The following is a 20818-nucleotide window of genomic DNA, read 5'->3' as shown; positions in this document are numbered from 1 at the left end:
ACAGCCAGAAGAACCAGTGCGGGAGCCCCTGTAGCCTCAAACGTGCCTCCAGGTACAGGTGCACACAGCTCAGTAAGGATACACTCTGCGGCCCCTCACAAGAATGGGCCACAAGACTTAAGGTCAGGGGCGTTTCCTGAGTTTGAGGCCATTGGGGGCTTAGCCCAGACCACTGTAGGTGGATCTAGGGGGGGTCCTCCCACATTTTCCTGCACTCTGGAACCTTCATTTAAAGTGCATGTCTTAATCATTAAAATATTGAAATGTGCACCTAAATGATGCTAACTTTACAGGTTATGGATTGAGATGTTAAAAAATATTAGTAGTTAGTCATTGTATTAGTAAGCTATTGAGTAAAAACAAAGTACTTCTCAACCACTATCATTAAACATTTAATGTGAAAATGTATTTATTCAGATGACATTCGTTTTTTGGTATATTACAGTTTCTCTGACTCACTAACTTCAAGGTCCAGTCAACAGGTTTAAGTATCCTTGTGCAAGATACTGAACTTCAAATTGCTCCCAATGCTGCGTCATTGGTTTGTGTATGTTTGTGTGACATCATTTATATTTTATTATTTAAGCTAAGTAGCACCACCATGAGAAGCACCATGTATGGTAGCCTCGGTGTGTGAATGGGTGAATGTGACACGTAGCATCAAAGTGCTTTGAGTGGTTGGTAGATTAGAGAAGTGCCATACAACGGCAGTCCATTTACCACACCATTCAAACACAATCTGGTTGATGTTCATTGTGCAGTCAATTATGCAATTTCGAGTGTGCATACATTGACGTAAATAAAGTGTGTTGGGTTTTTTGAGTATCCCCTTTATGTGTTCGAGCATGTAAACACCATATTCCATTTTAGAGAAATCCAAGTATGCTCACTGTAGTACTTTAAAAGAAAGTAGGATGTATACATGGCATTTAAATAACCCAATTTCTCTTTACTGATGTAAACAATATATCCTGAAAATGATTATTACCAGGATAAACCTCATAAACACATTACTCATGTACACATAACCGCACTCAATGTTTGGTTTGTCTCAAATACTTCACTTATTAAGCTTAAATTTTATGTTTATTTCAGGAGGGTTTTCTTTGGTTTTGACTGTTGACCATCTATGTACACATACACACACACACACACATACACACACACACACACACACAAACACAAACACAAACATCACAAACTGGCAGAGTTCCCACATGTGATTCAGATGAACAATTTATTAGCTTTGTAAATTATGTACATCTGTTTAGTGCTTGTGCGTTACCAATCTTTGGGACCAAAACTAATCAGCAGACATATAAACCCAAACAAACAAATGTCATGAGGAACTGACAGGGTAAAGCATGGCTCATCTACTCTGTAAATAAAGAGTACTCAAAAAGGACAAATTGTCACATTAAGTGGCTACGTTGGTCTTATTAAGTGCTTTGGGGAAAAGTTGTTTCCAGTGCTTCGTGTTGAATGTTTACTGGGCGATGCCAATGACACCACAAGCCAGACGTCCACCAGCATTTCCAGTCTTTAGACTCTCATCATTGCCTCCTTTTCCCAGGTCGTCAGCTTTCTCATGGATCTACACACAGGAAAGACAGCGCCGTTAGAGGGGTTTTTATAATCAGCCTAGATGCTCAACTCCAGGTGCAGTAAGACTTTTCTTCTTACCACCATGGTTCTGCCAATGATGGAGTACGGGCCAGTGAGGGTGATTATCTTGTCCGTGATGTCTATCTTTGCAACATTATCTTTTCCTGCAGTCACATTCCCCAGGTCTCCAACATGCCTAAGAACATGAATTGCATTAAACCATCAAAGTTTCTGTAAAAGTGCTTTTGTTTGCAGTTGTTCCGTGATAACCAAACCTAAACATCCTGTCATGACCTGATCATTTCTAATCCCATAAATAGTGGCAATAATTATTTAAGTTCAGTGTTTCAACAGCTTCTGAAAGCTGCTTTAATATTTTGGGCTGGAACCTTTGTTCCATGTTGTACCCATTTTATCTCTCCACATGATTCCTGTCTGTCCTTAAAGAGTTGCTACCTGATAAAAAAGGGGGGGGAATAAAAAAAAAGGCCTTATTTTTATATTAATTAATACAATACCTTTTTAGGATTAAGGATCTACAGAAAACTCTGAAAGCTACTTTTTTTCCTCTTCCAACAAATATAAACGGCGTATGTGCACTAACAGGAAGTAAATTAGTGCTATTTCTGCCTCCAGTCAAATTATCTGTGAAGTTAAATTGTTTTGTTTTTTTTTAATCGGGCACATCATCAAACTGCACAAAGATTGTGCAAAACTATGCAAACATCAAACCAGAGTGAATATGACTCATCTATTCAAACAAAGAGTGATTGTAACTTCCCGTTGAAATATTTTCAGTCATAATTTATTCTCTCATTTCTAAGGTGAGGGAGCTTTGAATCTATTACTGAATCAATGGATTTTGATAAGTGTTTATCATCTGCATTAACTTTAATAATGGGCAATATAAGGCAAAAAAAGATTTTCTGAACATTGCAATGGCTCACAACTACTATCATCCGACTGGACCCACCTCTCCGCATCATTAGGACCGGCATGATTCTTGTTGTGGGGATTGAAGTGAGGGCCTGCACTGATGCACCCTGGGAAAAACAGAAAAATAGAAATTGTTTTATTATGAAACACTTCAGATTCCGTCTGAGTGTAAGTATTCTAAAACCAGAAAATGCACTAATATTTATTGGCAAGTCCAACAGTTTCATAAACCTGATGGATCAACACAAATCTATTGTCAGATGCTCACCGTTTGTATTGTCTCCAAAAGCATGGACATGGAAGCCATGCTCACCGGGGGTGAGGCCTTTGATTTCTCCAGTCAGCTTCACGGAGGTTGAACCATCCTACAGATCAGGACAACACGATTTATGAGAACACAGAGACAGAAAGAGCTGTCAGAGCCAGCCGGCTGGAAGGACATGACACTCAAATAAACAAGACAAGGATTGTTTCAATGTCATTCACATTCTCCAGGTAGTAAAACAACATAAAAATGAAAATGTAATAGGAAGTTGCACAACAAAAATCTGTCATATCTAATACAAAAGGCCACCAAAATCCTCAAATTAATATTTTGTAAGAACAATAGCTCTAAAAGATATGATTAATATTTTGACTGGATCTTCGATGGATTTCACTCATTCATCAGATGACAAAACTTAGGATAATTTAAACTTTAAAAGGCTGATTTAGTGGCAGTTTCAGCACGTATGGGAAATCCTAGGGGCTTTGGGTTACTCTATGAGCAAAACCTACTTGGTTTAACTGTCTATGCTCCTTCAACAAGGTGCAAGACAAGGGTCGGCTCATGTTTTTAGTTAGAGGAGATTTCCGCCGGAAGAAGGATAATATGGGTTGTTGTTCAGAGTCTGTGGCTCTTATATTGCATAGCAGGCTGCTGTCTGGCTCAGAGTGACAGTCTGCTTATGACATTATGCTGCTTTGCGCAAGATTTGATTAGCTGTATCCACATAAGGTATCCATAATGTAGGCAGACTTTATCAGCTACAATGTGACTGTCTGCTTTTATGGGTAATATGGGTAGTTTCATGATATTCAATCCAAAACTACATCACCATCCTTGCTAAGGGAGTGTACTTAAATTATCAGAGTAGGGAGGCAGCTGGGTGTGACTATGATGTTGTTGTTGTTTTTTTAAATACATAATAACTCTCTGTGGGGCTATCTTTATTTTTTCCTTGAGCCTCCCTGAGTGACTCAGGGAAAATGCATGACCCTCCCTCCACCATAAATAACTTTATTTCACAGTCTCTGGCTATAGTAAATGTCAATGGCTCTGAACTTTCGTTTTTACTCTGACCTTCCCTCAGATCAAAAACCTTATCAGACCGGTTTATCCCCTTTCGCCACTGTTCTTTTCAGTTGTGACATGTATTGATTCATTGCTCATTTATTGATCGCTTGTCTCTGATATTAGATCTTTTGATACTGTAGTGTTTTGTACGTTGTGTATTACATTCTTATAATTTGTATACTTTATTGCTTTTCTCTTCTTTAGGCCTTTATGCATCTCTTTTTATCTCTCTGTGAAGCAGAGCTGCATTCCATGTATGAAAGGTACTATTTAAATAAATATTATACATAAAACAAAATACAACCATTTAATGTTGAATGTCTCTCCCTAAGTCAAATGAAAATAACTCTCTCCACAGTGCTTTAAAAAAATGAAATGAAATGAAGTGCCTTCCCCATTTTGCACACCCCCCTCCCTACATAAATAATGTATTGTCCCAAAAACTGAAATATGATTGCATGCACATGCATTTCCCATCAAAATAGGATCATCACCAGGTCTAAAGCAGAGTTGAATTGACAGTAACAGGTTTTATTGTAACGCTCTGGTTTACTTTGTATAACTGAAAGAGGCCACATAGTTTGCAGAGTGGTTTAAACTTGTGACAGATACTGATGCCACTGAATAAAGCACCAGGCAAGACTAGCAACATATGGCATTTTTTAACTGGCTCACATTAGAGATGGTGGAGGATACCAGGGGATGAGAGGTTTATGTATGCATGTGTATAGTGTATGTGTACGTATGTGTATGCATGTCTTCATTTGATATATTTTTGATTGTATATCGTGGAGCTATCCAATGGAATGCAAATGTTCATTTTCTGGATTCTTGTCATTGTCAGATGTCATTGTCTGTGTCCAAAAAGAGTCTTCAAAATGATTGTTTATACTTTTCTTTTAACCTTGTACTCACACTGAGATTCGGAATTTCTAGCAACTAAATGTATTGATGTTTTGATAATTTGTACTTTTGTATAAAGTGTTAAGAGTCAGTTTAATTTAATGAATAAAAACAAAAGGACAATCAGTAACAAATTTAATTGGACATAATCTATCCCAGCGGTCAGATCATCATGAATGTTATGAGACCATCAATTACTCCGTTGTCTTCGGTTAGTCAAACTCAACTCTCATCCTCGATCACACAAAGTCTGAAACCATGAACTTATATCGGCATTAGCACGTTGCCCAGGCCCACTCTGACGTTACTCTTATCAACATAGATGTGAAGTCAGGGTAAAGACAACAAGGGCAGTGACTCAGCGGAAATTAGTGGCCTCGTGTTTGCTCTTTTTTTTTTAAATTAAATTAGCCATTTATAGTTCAGCTTTTGATTGCAACAATAATTGCAGCCAAGAGACAGCTAAAAACAGAAGTGCTTCCTGAGTGGTGCAGATAAACACATCAAACTGGCAATGGTGTTGCAAACATTGCAAATATTAGACTTATGCAACAGGCGTTTTTAATGCACGCGCTGTTGATAATTAACAAAACACAGGCCATAAATGTTCAAAGGTTATACACTTAAATGAAAGACACTGGTTTGTCCGTTATATTAAACTCAGTTTAACAAGTATAGTGTTCATATGAGCAGCCCGCATTAAATACAAAGTGTCATGTAACGTTACTGGTGAGTCTCTGCACGCGCATTTAGCATTAATTCGTGTTTTGAAACGTGCAGGCTAACATTAATTTGCATTGAATAAGCACGCACAGTTACGATGTTGTGCAAAATCGGCGGCGTTTTGTTTAATCAAACGAGGTTGGACGCCTTGTCATTCATATATAACATGTAGCTAGCAAGCCTGGTGTCTCCTGAAAACCGACCTAACCGGCTTGAAGATGGAGAAGTTAGCTAGCTTAGCATTCGCGCGCTAACGCTCCCAGGAGGATGCATGTCAAATCTCCGGGTAGTTACGTGAAAATGGCCACCCAGATATTTTTTTTCCTCTCAATATAAAAGCACGCCTTACCTCCTGCTCAAAATAAACGGTCCCGGTGGTCTCTCCAGCTCCTTTCAACACGCATACAGCTTTCAAAACCATCTTCGCAGTACTTTGAGTGGACGCCCAAGTTTTTAGTGCGTGTGCTAGAGACAACCAAGTAAGATGAAGCACTTGGTGGGCGGGCGTTTCAAATCAACTAGCCAATCGGAGTACAACACAATCATGAAGCTACATCTTGATTGGTCACTTGAAGAGCTGCCCATTAAGCAGGTGATCAAATCCCCAACCAACAAACTTTGCTCACATTGTATAAAACAGTCATCAGGCCACATGACAGCGTTTTTATCCAGTAATGTCAGAAACATTAATTTGTACTGAGGCATTATATTTTTTGTTTTTTACTAAATGTATTGCTGTCATCTCAATTTATCTCAAATGGAAATATTACATCTTTGTTTATAGGTGCCTTTCAAAGCACTGAAGGACACCTTTCAAGACAGTTAAAACAAGCAATGATGCTTCCATAGATCATAAAATCAATCATTAATATAATAATAATAACAATCATAGTAGTTAATGACCTAATATTTGCATCATCTTTTCTGTACTTTTGGGCTATGTTGTTAAAGTCATGCCATAAACTTAATTAAGAAAAAAAATCCTTCATGGCAATGTTGGATGTTCTTACACAGCCCATAATTTAGCCCACAGTCATCCATGTTGCGTTTAAAGTAACTAAGCTGCTGGACAAGGCTTTGGCTTACTGAAGTGAGGCAGTGTCACATTATCCGTCACAAAAGCATGACTAAACCATATGCTGCGAGCACAGCAGTAGCACAAAGATTAACATCTGATGGAGAGCGTGGGAGACAAAGACTGCTGTCACATCAGCTTTTTGTCATTGAAATCTAGACTTGCATAATGATAAATCTCACCTGCTTTACTCTTCATTGTCAATAGTAAAGGGTAACCTGGAAATATTAACAGCACTACTGCAAAATCACACTAAATATAAGGCCTGTAGCACTAAAAGAGACCATTATGTGTGCCAGCAGTGAGCGTGGGTTAAGCACTGAATATAATTTGAACAAGCAAAGTGATTTGGTACAAAAATAGTTTTATTAAAAACAATATCCCCTGGCTGAAATATTGAAGATTTAATGTCCATGTCTTTTGTGTTTTTAACAAATCATAGAAACATCTGTCAACTTTCAAACCATTAGGAGTTTAAAAAAAGTTAAAGCAAGAGGCCTCTGTCGTTCCTTCCAAAATCAGTTTGCTTCTCTCAGATAAACAAATCACAGATCATTAACAACAATTACCATTACACCTCTGAATCATCAGTGATACAAGCATATTTACAGCAGTGTCTCCCAAGCAACATTTCATTTTGTCACTTTAGTTTTGTCCTTGGTGCCTCTGTGTTAAATTTATTCATGAACAAGAGTTGGGCTTGCAGAATCTGGGCTTTAAATGTTAACTTAATATCAGATGCAGTTTGTCTGCAGTGAATCAGATACTGAGTTTAAAAGCTGTGTCAAAGACTAAACAGAATTCAGCTACAGGGTTACATATTGTATTTTTGTGGCCAAAATCAGCTTCTATCTGAATTTGACTGACGTACAGTACATGTGACAAATAAAAAAAAAAAAGTCTCGTCTGATCCAAGAGATTTCTGCTTTTTTCCCCACACACCGGGAAAAGGAAAGACCACAAACATAAAACTTATAGAATCTGCCCTCTAACGTGTGAATACACAATGCTCAAAAATCCACTCTGGCACCTGAATTTGTGCAGTTTTTTGTGGATTACACAACATGTGTTCAATCTACAAAAAGTTCTACTTTATCCCTTGACTGAAAAATAAAGTTACACATTTAGTCAAATTCAGACAACAGAAAAAAAAATTACTAAATATACACATCCTAGAATGGTAGTTTACTTCCACTTGGATGTAAATGTTAGTTTTGAAAAATTGACTGTCAAAAGAATTAATAGAAAACATGATGAAAATCCACTTAAGAGAAAAATCTGTTCTTTTTTTAATGAGTTCTGAGCAGCTAATCTGGGTTTAAGTTCATTTCTTTGCAAATGGATATCCCAATATCTCTGTGTAGACAACTCATACGTCTGAAACAAAGCCCACTTATATAACATCACCTTATATCTTTACCTCCTAAATATCCCAGGGGAGATATAACACAAGATTTACCTTTTCTTTTGTTCTTATTTTTTCTGCATGTTATATTGAAATGTCTTATGTGAAATGCCTCCTGGTCCATCAGTCACACTGTTAGTTAAGCAAAATGAATTTAATTATGCCACTGTTTAAGTCCTTGGTTTTGAGCTTTTTTCAATGGTTTGTTTTTCTCCAATATTTTTGTATCCAGCTACAATGATTATATGCACATATGAAAGACTTACACTATTAATGTGAAGCGTTCTTGGTTCCCTAAACATTATTATGAATTATATGAGTGTTAGTTATACTGCAAGGAATTGGGTGTGATTCCTGTTATCAGCAAAACATGAGGACCACATTTGGTTCACAGACCTTGTGAGAATTAGATCAGCTTCTATGTTTGTTAGACTAGTGCAATACATAAAAAATGAAATAAAATCATGTATTTAGAGTGGATATTTCTAAATAATGAAGACAGCGCTCCTCTTTGTTCTGTCTCAAATAAATTGTAGTTCAAAGGGTGAAAAGTGGGAACTTATCCAACAATAGACCTCAACAATACATGAGAGCAATGTATCAGGCCTAATTCTCAGTGTAATTTATCTTGACTTGTTTTCCCCAATTTGTAATTTTTTTTCTCAATTTTAAACACCTACAAGTAACTTGGATTTTAAGGCTACCACAGTCTATGGTGATCTTGCAGTGAGGAGCCAACATGACACACAAAATGAGATGAAAACAAAGAAAAATAAATGGTGCCTATATTGTGACCAGTATTTGAAATTTTGTATTTGAAATTACATTTTGGCAGATTTAAAAAAAAAAAAAATAAAAAAAAAAAAAAAGAACATATTCATCTTAATGAGGAGTGCCTGCTGACACACAGATAAGGCAATGAGGTAAAAAGAAATTTGTCATACAAGTCAGCTGATCCTCCGTTTGCACACCAATCTGAGTAAAAACATAAAAGCTAAAATCAAATTAACCTCAAATGGACATTATGTTAACATGCAAGCAGTCTGTTAATTCATATAACTTAGGGGAAAAACAGTTAACAGCCAATATTTAACTATAGCAATTTTACCAAACCGATTCTTGTGTTGTCATGTGTTTCAAAAAACGAAAGCTAAATTTGACCATAAGCTGTAATGTCAGAAAACATCCGTTTTACATGTTTGACAGCACGTGGGAGATGTTTGTTTTCAAGACGCGTGTTACTGCCCAGAAACTGTCAATTACCAACTGATAAACTGTGACGAGTTAGAATTCATATGCCAGGAGTTGAGGCTGACTCAGAGTGAAAAAACACCTTTTTTTTTTTTTTAAATCTTCAGTGGTTCACAGCAGTCTCTGACTGAAGGAGCAGTGAGCCAGTCTATGATGCTGCTTCCTGTTTTGCTTCTGTGGGCTCACTTTGAGCTGAAGGTGAGGGCTCGGAGGGCTTCGGCTCTCCTGCAGCAGCAGTTACCCCTGGGGACGGAGATAAAAGTTCAGATTCTGCCTTCTTTTCAGAAGCTTCCGCACTTGGTTCTTTACTGGTTTCCGTGGTAACCGCAGGGGTCACCCGGGGTTGCTCTGTGGTGTTAGAGGTCCGAAATATGTCCATTTTTTCCAGTTCGGCCAATCGATCGTCCCTGTCCCACCGCGTGGTCCTCTCTCGGCGTTCTCTCCTTGGCTTGTCCCCTTCTTTTCCTTCAGCTCCTCTGCCTCTGTTTTGACTCCCACCTTCTACCCTCCCTCTCCCTCCTCCCTCTCCCCTCCCTCGATCCCTCTCCCCATCATCTCCCCTCCCTCGCTCCCTGTCGCTATCCAGGCTGTTTCGCCTCTCCCTCCAGTCCCGTCTGTCTCTGTCTCGATCGCGGTCTCTATCCCGATCTCTGTCTCTCTCCCATCCTCCTCCCCGGTGATCTCCTCCTTCTTCCTGCCAGCCTCCGAGCCGGTCCCTTCCATCCATTCTATCACCACTTCCTCCCCTCCCTCCATCACCAAATGGACGCCTTCCACCTCCAAAGCCTCTGTCCCTCTCTCTGTCCCTGTCCCTGTCTCGATCCCAGTCCCTGTCCCTCTCTGGCTCTCGGTCCCTAAACCCAGGCCTGTCTCCCCTGAATGGTCTGCTGTCCATTTCTTCTGGCCCATCCAGGGCGCGTGGTCCCCCTGGTCTGATAAAAGGAGGAGGAGGACCTTGAGGAGGTGGGCCATGTGGAGGGAAAGGAGCCCTTATATTGTGGGGAGGGAGCATCCCAAAGCCCCCTTTAGGTGGAGGAGTGTCATGATGCATTATTTGAGGGTGTGGCCCTCTGGGTATCATCTGTGGGGGCATAGGAGGCAAGCTGGAGTGAGGAGGTCTTGGCCCGTGGGGTGGAGGGAAACGTATGTGTGGTGGTGGGGGACCCGGAGGACGCTGGAGCGGGATTATACCGGGCCGCGCGCCAAGCAAACCAGCAGACGGGGGTGGGATGTTTCCTGGAGGACCACTTGGGAGAGAACCTGGAGGTCCACCTACTGGGTTACCTGTTGAGGAAACAAATACAAGATACAGCATTACAGGGCTCCCACACATTGTCACTGTCAAAACTTTTCAAGGATTCAAAATATTTTTTTCTTGCCCCACTTAGCTGGCAATTTCAAACATATAAGATTAAACTCTACTGAAAAATAATTTCAGCATCCCACATGATGTATTCAAAGATGTCACAAATTTAAAAATCCAATATTTCAATTGGACAAACAAACAAACAAGCAAACAAACATTATCAAAAACCTGTAACACATCAACGTATATTAAAGCGATGTTACATCATTAGTGACAGAAAATAAATTTACTGTTATGTTACATTAATGTAACTGAATTTATTACACACAATGCATTTCCATGACTTTTCCAACACGTTCAATAACTTTTTACTAGTTCCATGACTTTTCCCTGCCTTGGAAATGTGTTTGTAAAATTAAATAAATTTTCCAGTTTTTCCATGACTGTGGGAACTCTGGCTTTAATTTTTACTTAACTTCCCAACTATCCAAAAGCAACAGAGCAGAAGGAGAAACAACAAATCACTTTGGTTAAAGTTCAGAGAGAAAGACAGACTGACCCAAAGGTCCTATCTGGTTGTTGAAAATGTTGGGACCTTCCGGGACCTCGTCATGTTTCCTGTTGCCAAGACCCACTGGATCCAGAGGCGGGTCTTCAACTCCACCTTTGGAGGGAGGTGGGGGACCCAGGGGCATCGCACCTGGGGGAGGAAAACCTGGGAGAGGAGGGGTGACAGGAGTTTGTTTGGGTCGGAGTCAAAACTGTCAACGGGTGTGGAATCCTGGTCTGGTTTGTTTGTGAAAAAGCAAAGCAGGTCGACTATATGACTCCATGATGAGATTGAAAAAGATTTAGAAACAGCAGTGTGTTGTATTTGTACAGTAGAGTTTCCTTTTAAAAAGTAACAGAAATTTAGCGACCACACACTCACTATTCCCCTTAAATATTACAACCTTTTCGTTATTACTCTTGACAATAATCTCTTGATGAGCTCTTTGTGACACCAGAGAAGAAAGATAAACACAAGAGGCGCAATGAAATGAAGCTGAAAGAGGTGCTACCTGGAGGAAGCTGCATAGGGTTGAAGCCAGGTCTGATAAAAGGAGGAGGGGGGACGCCTGGAGGGAAGGAAGGTGGAGGCAGGCCTATGGGACCAGGAAAAACAGGAGGCTGGAGAGAACCCACACCAACCATTGGCTGCTGCATTGGAGGAACCTGAGAACATTTACAAGGATTTACTGTAGATGTAAAATGAGAAAGGCATTTGTTATACTTTCCTGTGACAATCTGGAGAAACACAGATTAGTAACTACAAACTGCTACAACTGATTTTTTTTTATCTAAGCTACCTCAACTTATTTCATGCAGGTATAGACCGGGTGTTACACCAGCTAAGCCTTCTGCTTTAAAAGTTCATTACATGCATACAATTTATATAGATTGCAGAAAGAACAGCAGGCACATAATCTTAATTACAGCAAGTTTTATCTCTAATGTATCAAGTTTATGCAGGTGACACGACTGGCTGCTGGTTACCTGTGCAGGAGGAGCAGCTGCGGCAGCCACAGGTATTACTTGTGGTTCCTCAGGCTGCTGGGGCTCAGAACGGCCGTTGTGGGTGAGTTCCTCCAGGAGGCCAAGAGTCTTCCTCGCTCCACTCCACTCTGGAAATATTTTTTAAAAATTCAGACTTATAAAAAGCAGACTGGTCAGAACACTTTGATACACAATAACATCAACAATACAACTTGTTTCTAATGATATTTTAATAAAAGCATTTTTTGAGCAAAACGACTTAATTCAGTGTGTGACTAACCGATGGGACTGACATCTGCTGGTCAGTTGGTTGATTAATTGATCAATATGCTCTTAATCAACCAATTTTTTATTGGTCTGACAATCTCTCGTGTTACTCTCATAATAAAGTTGAGTGTTCACCAAGGCGTTTTTTTCTCCAGATGAAGACTCCAGGTGCTCTTCTGAAAACACCTAGCTGGGATTGCTCTGATAGCAAAGTGTTTTTTGTTTGTTTGTTTTTTGTTATTTTTAGCTAAGACACATTGGATGCATCTGGCTTCTATGAAATGGAACATCCACGAAATGTTGCAAAGCAGAGAACTTGCTAAAGCCAGTAAGGGAAGAAGACAAACCAGCCAGTCTATGTGGCCACTGACTAGCAGTATTTTTCTTTCACCGAACACTTTTCAATTCTCGTCAACTAGAGGAAAAAAAAAAAAAAGAAAAAAGCGCTGGCGCTTTATTTTCCCCCACTGATCAATCAATTGGTTGAATAGACAATTTCAGCTGACAAAAATGTTCTTAATGACTGCTCTAACTGGACTTCTAACATGAACTATGTGCGTATGCATTTCATGTCTTAATGTATTTGTATGCTATCCTAATGTGTTCATCAGTTTTTACCTGGTGATAAGGTGTCTGGATCCAATATTCCTCCTTCTTTTAGCTCCTCCAACTGGGTCTCTCTGATTTTAGACCATGGTATAAAGGTGACACCCATCTCCACATCCCAGTACTGTTTAAACTCAGACTTTATGCCTTTGTTCAAAGCCCAAGCAATCTGGAAAGAAATGAAAAAAATAAATGTTGATTAAATAAGAAAATTCTCAGTTTCCCACGGATTTGCTTTACGAAGCAGCAGTCTGTGTTGCTCGCTCACCTTGATAGTTTTCTGGTTCACTTTGTGAGATCCTCTACTAAGCTTCTGCAGAGCCCTGAAAGCATCTTGCCTATGTATCATGACGATATAGGCACAGCCCCGCGGAGGAATCATCTGAACAAGAGAAGGAGGACAAGCAGACAGGTTAGGAGAAAAAAAGAGGATGGAGAGGAGGAGGAATTTTTTTCTTATTTTTATTAGCACTATGGATTCTGGCTACAGAAAGCTCCATATTTATTACCTTAAGGTTAAGTATTAATCCACTGTAACATTATGAGGACATGTGGTGGTTGCCAGTGCAGAGCCAGCATCTATTTTGCAGAGGTTGGGTCAGCTAACATTATGCATCTATGTGATTAAGTTCGTGCTAGAATTGAGAAGTAAGATAGCAGGAGCACAATGCGCATCGACACTTAAAATTTTTGATACAGCAAGACAAAGTTGTCTCCAACAGAAGACTGCATCTCTGCATTTACGTTTCTGATTTTCTTGTTAAAAATGTAAATTGTAAAAAAGAAAACGCAAATGTCGTTGTTACAAACACAGAATGTAGCCACAGTCTGATCAATGTAACTGATTAATTCAGGTCCACTTACATTGATGGACTCTATCTGCCCAAACTCCTCCAGTAAACAGGCAACATCTTGCTGTTGTGTTCTCTTGTCCAGCTGGCCCACCCACAGAGTTGTACTGCAAACTGAAGAGACAGGAAAGGTACCACAAACAAGAACTTACTTATGCTAAAATACATACACTCCTTGGAATCAAAGGAAGAATAAAAAAATAAAAAAACTGTGTCAATCATATTATAAGACAACCTCAAAAACATGCTGTGCAGGTTTATGCCTATCTACGACCATAAATAGATTATGACTCACTGCTTAGTGTCTCGCTCTTGGGTGGTGGGAGGCCTTTCTGCCGTCGCTCTCTCTCCTTCTCTCTCTCCCTGCGCTCCTGCGAGCGCGAGCGTGGGGAATGGTGACGACGGTCTCTGGAGCGAGAGCGCGACCGCCTGTGCCTGGATCGTCGTGTACGGGAATTAGACCGTGACCTCCTCCGCTTTGGAGACCTGGAGAAAAATAAAAGATATCAAAACTCATGATTTGTTCACAATAAAAAGGCTCTGTGCTCTTTAACTACATAAACCTTAAGAAATACTCAAAGGTATACAATGCAGGATTTTCCTTAAAAAAAGGTATAGACTTGTACAAAAGTGATTCCTCTCAATCATTAATAACCCACGATAGAAGTGTGTGGTGGTGTTTTTATCTGCAGACACTATGCCAGTATTTTCTTCTAATTTTGCTATGTTCAGGATGTTGCTAGGCACAGCGCAGAGGTGAAGTCGACACTGCTCAAAAAGGGAGCAACTAAGTGCCAGATGGTAGCAGCATGCATCCAGGAGGAAGCTACAGACATCTTGACTACAGCACCAAAAAAACTCAGAAATCCGGGTTGGCTTTCACTTTTGCTGACAATACTGTTTACAAACAGTACTCGGCTATTTCTGCATGGTATACCTTTACAGACTTAAGCACAACTCTGACATGGAGCCTTCGACACGTCACATCCCTGACACTCACCTGGAGCCTGAGTTCGACCGTCGACCGTGTCTGCCATCTCTCATAGACGATCGGTCCACATCCACAGACAAATCCTATATGGCATGGAAAAAGACCTGATTATGATTTTGTGCAAACTGTTAAGCATTTAAACGATCGTAAAATTGAGCATACTTCTTAATATTCCACCTAAGTTAAGCATAATACTTTTCGCTACATTAAGCTGTTTTTTTCTGCCATCAGATTTCAATTACAATATAAATTTCAAAAATTAAGGAAAATCTACATAGCCAATTTAATTTACCCTAAAAACAGCTTGTTAGGATTTACATATACTATGTACTACTTTCTTTTTTTTAAGATGATTTTCTGGGGCTTTTTTGCCTGTATTTGATGGGACAGCTTCAGCGTGACAGGGGAAGAGAGAGGGGATGACATGCAGCACAGGGCTGAGGGTGGAATCAAACTTGCGGCCGCCGCGACAAGGACATAGCCTTTGAACTGGGAGCGCCTGCTGTACCGGGTGAGCTACCGTTGAGCACCATGTGCTGCTTTTAAGTCTACCTGTTGTTGCTGGGCGGTATTTTGGGGAGGAAATACTCCTGGGAAGCTTGGTGGGCCAGTAGAACCAGGGAGCGTCTGGCCTGGCAAAGCATGCCCCATATGAGGCATCATAACTGGGAAGCTTTGTCCTGGAGGTAAACCATAAGCCTGAGGCTGTCCATTCGGAGGCAGAGGAGCCTGAGAAAGACAACTGCATTAATACTGTGCATGTACAGTGTTTTGGTTTTTTGGGTTTTTTTTTTTTTTTTAAATAAAACTAATTTGGCAGAAAAGTTTGGTTGGTACCTAGATTATAATTTTAACATTTTAAGATGTAATCGTGGTCAGAAGTGTTACCTTCCAAACTACAGCTCATATAATGTATAGTGTACTACGTAACCACAGTTGGAAATGAACTTTTTTGTCTACCTGCCACTGTGGCTGCTGGACTCCAAAATCTACCAGCCACTCAACAGATAACTATTGGTATTTTGGCTGGTGAGTGAAGCAAATCTAGCAGCCACATGCATATTTTACCAGCGTTTGGCTGTTGGCTGTGCGTAACCCTAGTGTTACAACGCTAGCTACAATAGTTATTGAGATCGGACACTGAATTTCGATAGCATTTTAAAGTTTAAAGTAAAAATTAAGAAAAAAAATCACAGAATTTGGACTTGTCAGTAGGGATGAGTTCACTGAAACTAAAGCTTGTAGTTATTACCTGTTGTGAGAGGTCTTGAAACATGTTAAGCATCGATGGTTTAAAGTGCTCCATGTGCTGTGGGAAGGCTGGAGGCTGCTGCATACTGTGGTGATAAAAATAACCCCATTAGCTTCACAGCTTTCAGTTCATTTTTTAAAAAATCCATCAGATCTTCCCACTACTTGGCAGTCCAGAGTTACTGTATTATATGTAATAAATCAGGGGCTTACAAAGAGGCTTGTGATGACATTTCATCCTTTTTTGTTTCTTCTCCAACCTCTGGTTCATCATCATAGTCGAACCGGTCCAGCAACTTCTAAGAAAGAGAGAGACAGGTAATGAATGTAAAAAGTGCACAAATTATAATGTTTTTAACGTCATTTAACATAGCTGTTAATGGCATATGCAAGTACAAAAACACACTGCCACCTTGTCAAATGCTGTCTTCTGCTGAGCAGCTTGGGTGGGCAGAGGTGGCTGCGGGGTGACCATGCCCTGGCCAGTGGTGACATTCGGGGCCTGTGTTTGAACGGTAGGGACAGGAGGCGGAGTGTTGGTGTCAGGCTTCACTGGCTGCTGCTGAAAGTTCTGGAGCATCTGCTGAAGCTAAAAAAGGCCAGAGAGTGAAAGAAGACTTAATGATGAGGTTTTAAGAGATGTGCAAGCAAAGATAATGCAAGCAAAATAACCATGGTCAAAGCAAATGCCAGTCTGCACTGTTACACACACACACACACACACACACACCTGCTGACCCTGCGTGGACTGGAAGAGCTGCGCCACAGCAGCAAAGGCATCAGAGTTTTGCAGCTGAGCAGCCGGTGTCATGGTGGAGTTTGCCGTTACTGCAGTAACCGGCTCTTTGGCTGGAGGTGGGGAAGAACCTTAAGGAAGAGACAAGACGTGAACATGTGTGTCAGCAACACACAGAGTCAAACCCCAGAACATTTGTTGATACGTCAGCATACCAACATTAAATTGTTTTATGGAACTTTTTGGGAAGGAATCTAAAATATGCTGTGTTCAGTGGTAAAAGTGGCTGTTGGCGTTGTGTTTTGTGTGGTGTGTATTTTTTTTGTATTGTATTGTCTTAAATTATTTAGATTTCATAAAATGTAAACTAAAAAAAGCAAACTAAGCAAACAGATTATTTTTACAGGTGAACGCAACATTATTAACTTGTGCTGATGATGTTGGTATAAAGCTAATAAAAGAACCAATTTTAAAAACAATATCACTGATTTACAACAATCCCTGCTGCCTCATGGTTACAAACTCAAAAATTACCTGGGTCATCTGATCCTGTGTAGGGTGCAGCAGCACTGCTCGAGCCAGCTGCCATGTCCAGGAGCGGCTGAATAACCTCAATCTTGAACACCCCATTCTTCTGCCACAGGTTCAACACCCGCACGATCTTACTCTGTAAAGGACAATAAGAAAGCAGGGAAACAGGTGAAGAAGAAGGAAAAACAGGAAGGTGATTTGTGTGAGGATTTGTCATTAGAGTGGGAAAAAAACCTTCAACCCTTTACATGACTTTAACAATACAATTCATATTATTCATCACAGTGAATTTTTCACCAACTCATTCTCTTCTTACCCTGTCCTCTACTGGGCAAAGGCAAAGGTTCTCAAAGGTTCCTGTAATGTTTTTGGTGAACCTTGGGCCAAACACGTCCTTGTCTGATCCGAACTGGTGTCTAGACTGCCTAACAATGGAATCCACCACATACAAGCCCGCTACCTTGTACTCAGGCTTACACTGGAGACAGCAGAAAGAGAAGTCAGGTTTGGTTTTTAATCATGTTTGGTTTTATTCATGTTTGAAAGGTGAAAACGGGTGATAAGTGAATTTAGACAGGCTTGTCTCACCTTTTTGATAAATTTTTCCACAATCTGGACCACGTGTTTGTAGAGCTGAGAAAGAGAGAAGCAAGTGAGACTCAAAAAAGAGGCATATTTTGTCAAAAACACAGCGAATATTGCTCAATTAGATATATAAGTGTCTCTTAAAACAAAGGAATGAAGACATAGTCTTACTTTCATAGCTTTGATGGCTGACTTGGTGATGGAGATCATCTTAGCCCTTGAGATTGGGGGCTTGGAGTCCATCAACGAGAATAACTAGAGATAGAGTAGATAACAGGAGTGAGATATTGAGCATCGTGAGATGCGAGAAGAAAAATTAATAATACAAAGAAATACAGTACAGTTTCATTTTCCATCTGTAACAGAGCCTTTGACACACGCAGACACTAAAAACTCTTATGTGGTTTATATATATAGATAATTTTTTTTATATTTTTTAAATTTTTTTAATTTATTCTTTTTTTTATCAAATACCTCAATTACGATATTGTAGGGCTGGCTTGGGGCTTTCACAAAATATTTACTCAGTGAGATTTTTGAAAATTAATCATCACTAACATAATGGCTGAGTGGGTAAAGACTTTAATCTGTTGATTATTTTCTAGATTGATCAGTTAGCTCAAGATGACATCACCAGTTGTCTTGTTTTGTCCTCACAGAGGAGCAGCGAAACCAGAAAATATTCAAGGTGAGAAGCTGGAATCAGAGATTCTACTCAAACAAATTAATCAGTTATCAGTGTCCATTAATTAAATAATTGACAACTAATTGATTATTTGTTGCAACCCTAGTAAAGGCAAATGACAGAACAGCTAAAACAATCTTGGAATTTAAAAAAAGGGCATCGCTTTCCTGAAACGCAGCCTCTAAAACCAGGAAAAGACAACACTAACAATATTATGATATCCAGAATCTACAACAATACCTAGTCTCATATAACAATATTGATATACTATTGATATTTTGCCCTGCCCTAATTCACGACACACATTTGATGGGTGTCTACTTTTGAGGATGCCAAGACATTTTAATGTCTGAGGGTTGCATGAGGCTGTTGCTTTGCTTATTCTGAGCTGAAGAAAATGGTCTGAGAGAAACTAATTCATTCATCACTCACGTCTGTTATTTACCAGTTGTGTGAAGTATGTACATTGACATGTGTGTCATGTATACAAAGCGTACTTTCTCTGTCTCTATTGCCAGACAGAAACTGTTATTAAAAGGACAAGCCCTTTTCAAGAATTATCATAAACAATGTGGGATTATATTAATGTGGTGCAACAAACAAGTATGAGGGTTAGCTAGTTATGATAGGATTGGAGGTTTGAGTTTGCCATTCAGTCACTGTGGGCCCAGCCACGGTAACTATAACATTCAAGGGATAAAAAAGGCTACTCACGATTAAACAAAACCACCAAAGGATAACTTGACCTGTCTTTTGATTTGGCATTAACCATCAGGTCTCAGGCCTTACAGTAACTTAGCCTGAAATCCTCCACACAAACCCAGACTGTGCGTACCGCTGAAACACTTTTGTTTGTTAGCTTGCAGCGTGACAATAACAGTAGGATAGTGTGTTTGCCAGTAGCATTGTTAACCACACCAATGTTAGTAATCATGCTCCCACAAGTTAACATAAACGTAACTTTGTGCAAGGTTACTAGAGCCAGAGTGGACTGGCTATGGTTGCGTTAGCTCGCTACTTTAGTTAGCAGACAACCTTATAATTTGTTTTAACACCAGCATTACTTGCGTCGCAGGTGTAGCGACAACATACACGCTAACTCAGTTAGCCCTGAGACAGGTAAGATGTGTAAGTCCAGCTAGCTCGCCGATAAGGCCCACTGGTCAGTCCTGCTCTGCTAGCTCCAGAGCAACACAGCAACATAACCAGCGCCGCCAGACTCGGTGACTTCAGGGTCTCAGCGAGCCCTGAAGGCGGCTTACCTCGTGGTTAAAGGCGTTGACGGCGTCCATGATTGCCCAAAGCTCCGAGCGAAACCCTAAACTCCTGAATGCCCGCTTACAGCGATGTTTATTCACGGAAGGGTCGGTACAACATGTCCGCTCCCGGTAGCTAACGATAGTTAGCCTAGCATCGGTAGCGCTCAGGTCGGCGGGTAAGGCAAAGCATGATGGGAGTCAGTTTTGTTGTTCTATGTTTTGTCCACAGGGTGGTGGAGTGCTGCAGGGACTGAAACACGTGGACAGGGCATAAGACACGGTTGTCCATGGAGTGTCCGTTTATGTGTGTACTTTATTTATTAGAGGAGCCTATTATTATTAATTATTATCATCATCATCATCATCATCATCATCATCATCATCATTATTATTATTATTATATTAAATGTAGGTAATATTGGAGCCAATGCTACTAGCAAACAATGCAGGTGTTAGTTATCACCAAAACTAATAAATATCCAATTTCTTATGCAAAATGCCAACCTTCCTAAAAAATGATATGTGAAAGGATTGTCTGCAACTTTGTTTTTTCTTTTTATACCACTTTCTGGCTATGATAAATGGTGTGATTTTGCAGATTTTTAAAGAAAACATGCCTTTCAAACCCACTGGTGGGATTAGGGGTACATAAATACAAAATACTACCATTCAAAGTTGCCAATAAAGCCAATAAAAAACACAAGTCCCTCCCCAGTGCATTTTTCTTTTTAATGCCTTCCTCATATTGCAGCATCCCTTTTGACACATCACCAGCCATGGTGCCTACACAAGTTGTCTTCAGGGGCCCATCAGGTAGGCTACAGTGCACACACAGCAGACTACACATGCAACATTAGCAGATTTTACATATTCCACCTCTCAGATACCAATCTATTTTGTTAAACTGGAGTCCTACATGACTCCAGATTAAACCATAGAGCTAAATTGAGGATTGAAAGAATAAACCACCATACTCTTGT

General features: G+C 40.0%; 2 protein-coding genes across 2 annotated transcripts; both read right to left on the bottom strand.

The window, feature by feature from the left end:
* Window positions 1–1218: 1218 nt before the first annotated feature.
* On the bottom strand, window positions 1219–5989 carry sod1 (superoxide dismutase 1, soluble). Its single transcript, XM_042499701.1, has 5 exons — window positions 5853–5989; window positions 2810–2906; window positions 2579–2648; window positions 1684–1801; window positions 1219–1594 (listed from the first exon to the last, which is right to left on the bottom strand). Exons 1-5 carry the CDS (start codon window positions 5922–5924, stop codon window positions 1487–1489), a joined length of 465 nt encoding a protein of 154 aa, XP_042355635.1. The 5' UTR covers window positions 5925–5989; the 3' UTR covers window positions 1219–1486.
* A 950-nt stretch (window positions 5990–6939) lies between these two features.
* On the bottom strand, window positions 6940–19996 carry LOC121952641 (SR-related and CTD-associated factor 4-like). Its single transcript, XM_042499438.1, has 19 exons — window positions 19842–19996; window positions 18066–18149; window positions 17898–17942; window positions 17626–17787; window positions 17313–17445; window positions 16773–16909; window positions 16455–16631; window positions 16256–16341; window positions 16044–16128; window positions 15344–15520; window positions 14801–14874; window positions 14096–14286; window positions 13814–13914; window positions 13218–13331; window positions 12962–13118; window positions 12077–12204; window positions 11602–11755; window positions 11100–11255; window positions 6940–10518 (listed from the first exon to the last, which is right to left on the bottom strand). Exons 1-19 carry the CDS (start codon window positions 19869–19871, stop codon window positions 9383–9385), a joined length of 3327 nt encoding a protein of 1108 aa, XP_042355372.1. The 5' UTR covers window positions 19872–19996; the 3' UTR covers window positions 6940–9382.
* Between the last annotated feature and the right edge of the window lie 822 nt (window positions 19997–20818).

Source organism: Plectropomus leopardus, chromosome 13 (genome assembly GCF_008729295.1).
Source record: "Plectropomus leopardus isolate mb chromosome 13, YSFRI_Pleo_2.0, whole genome shotgun sequence".
Taxonomy (NCBI): Eukaryota; Metazoa; Chordata; class Actinopteri; order Perciformes; family Serranidae; genus Plectropomus; species Plectropomus leopardus.
The sequence above is the reverse complement of the archived record's forward strand: the minus strand, read 5'-3'. Positions and strand labels throughout refer to the sequence as shown.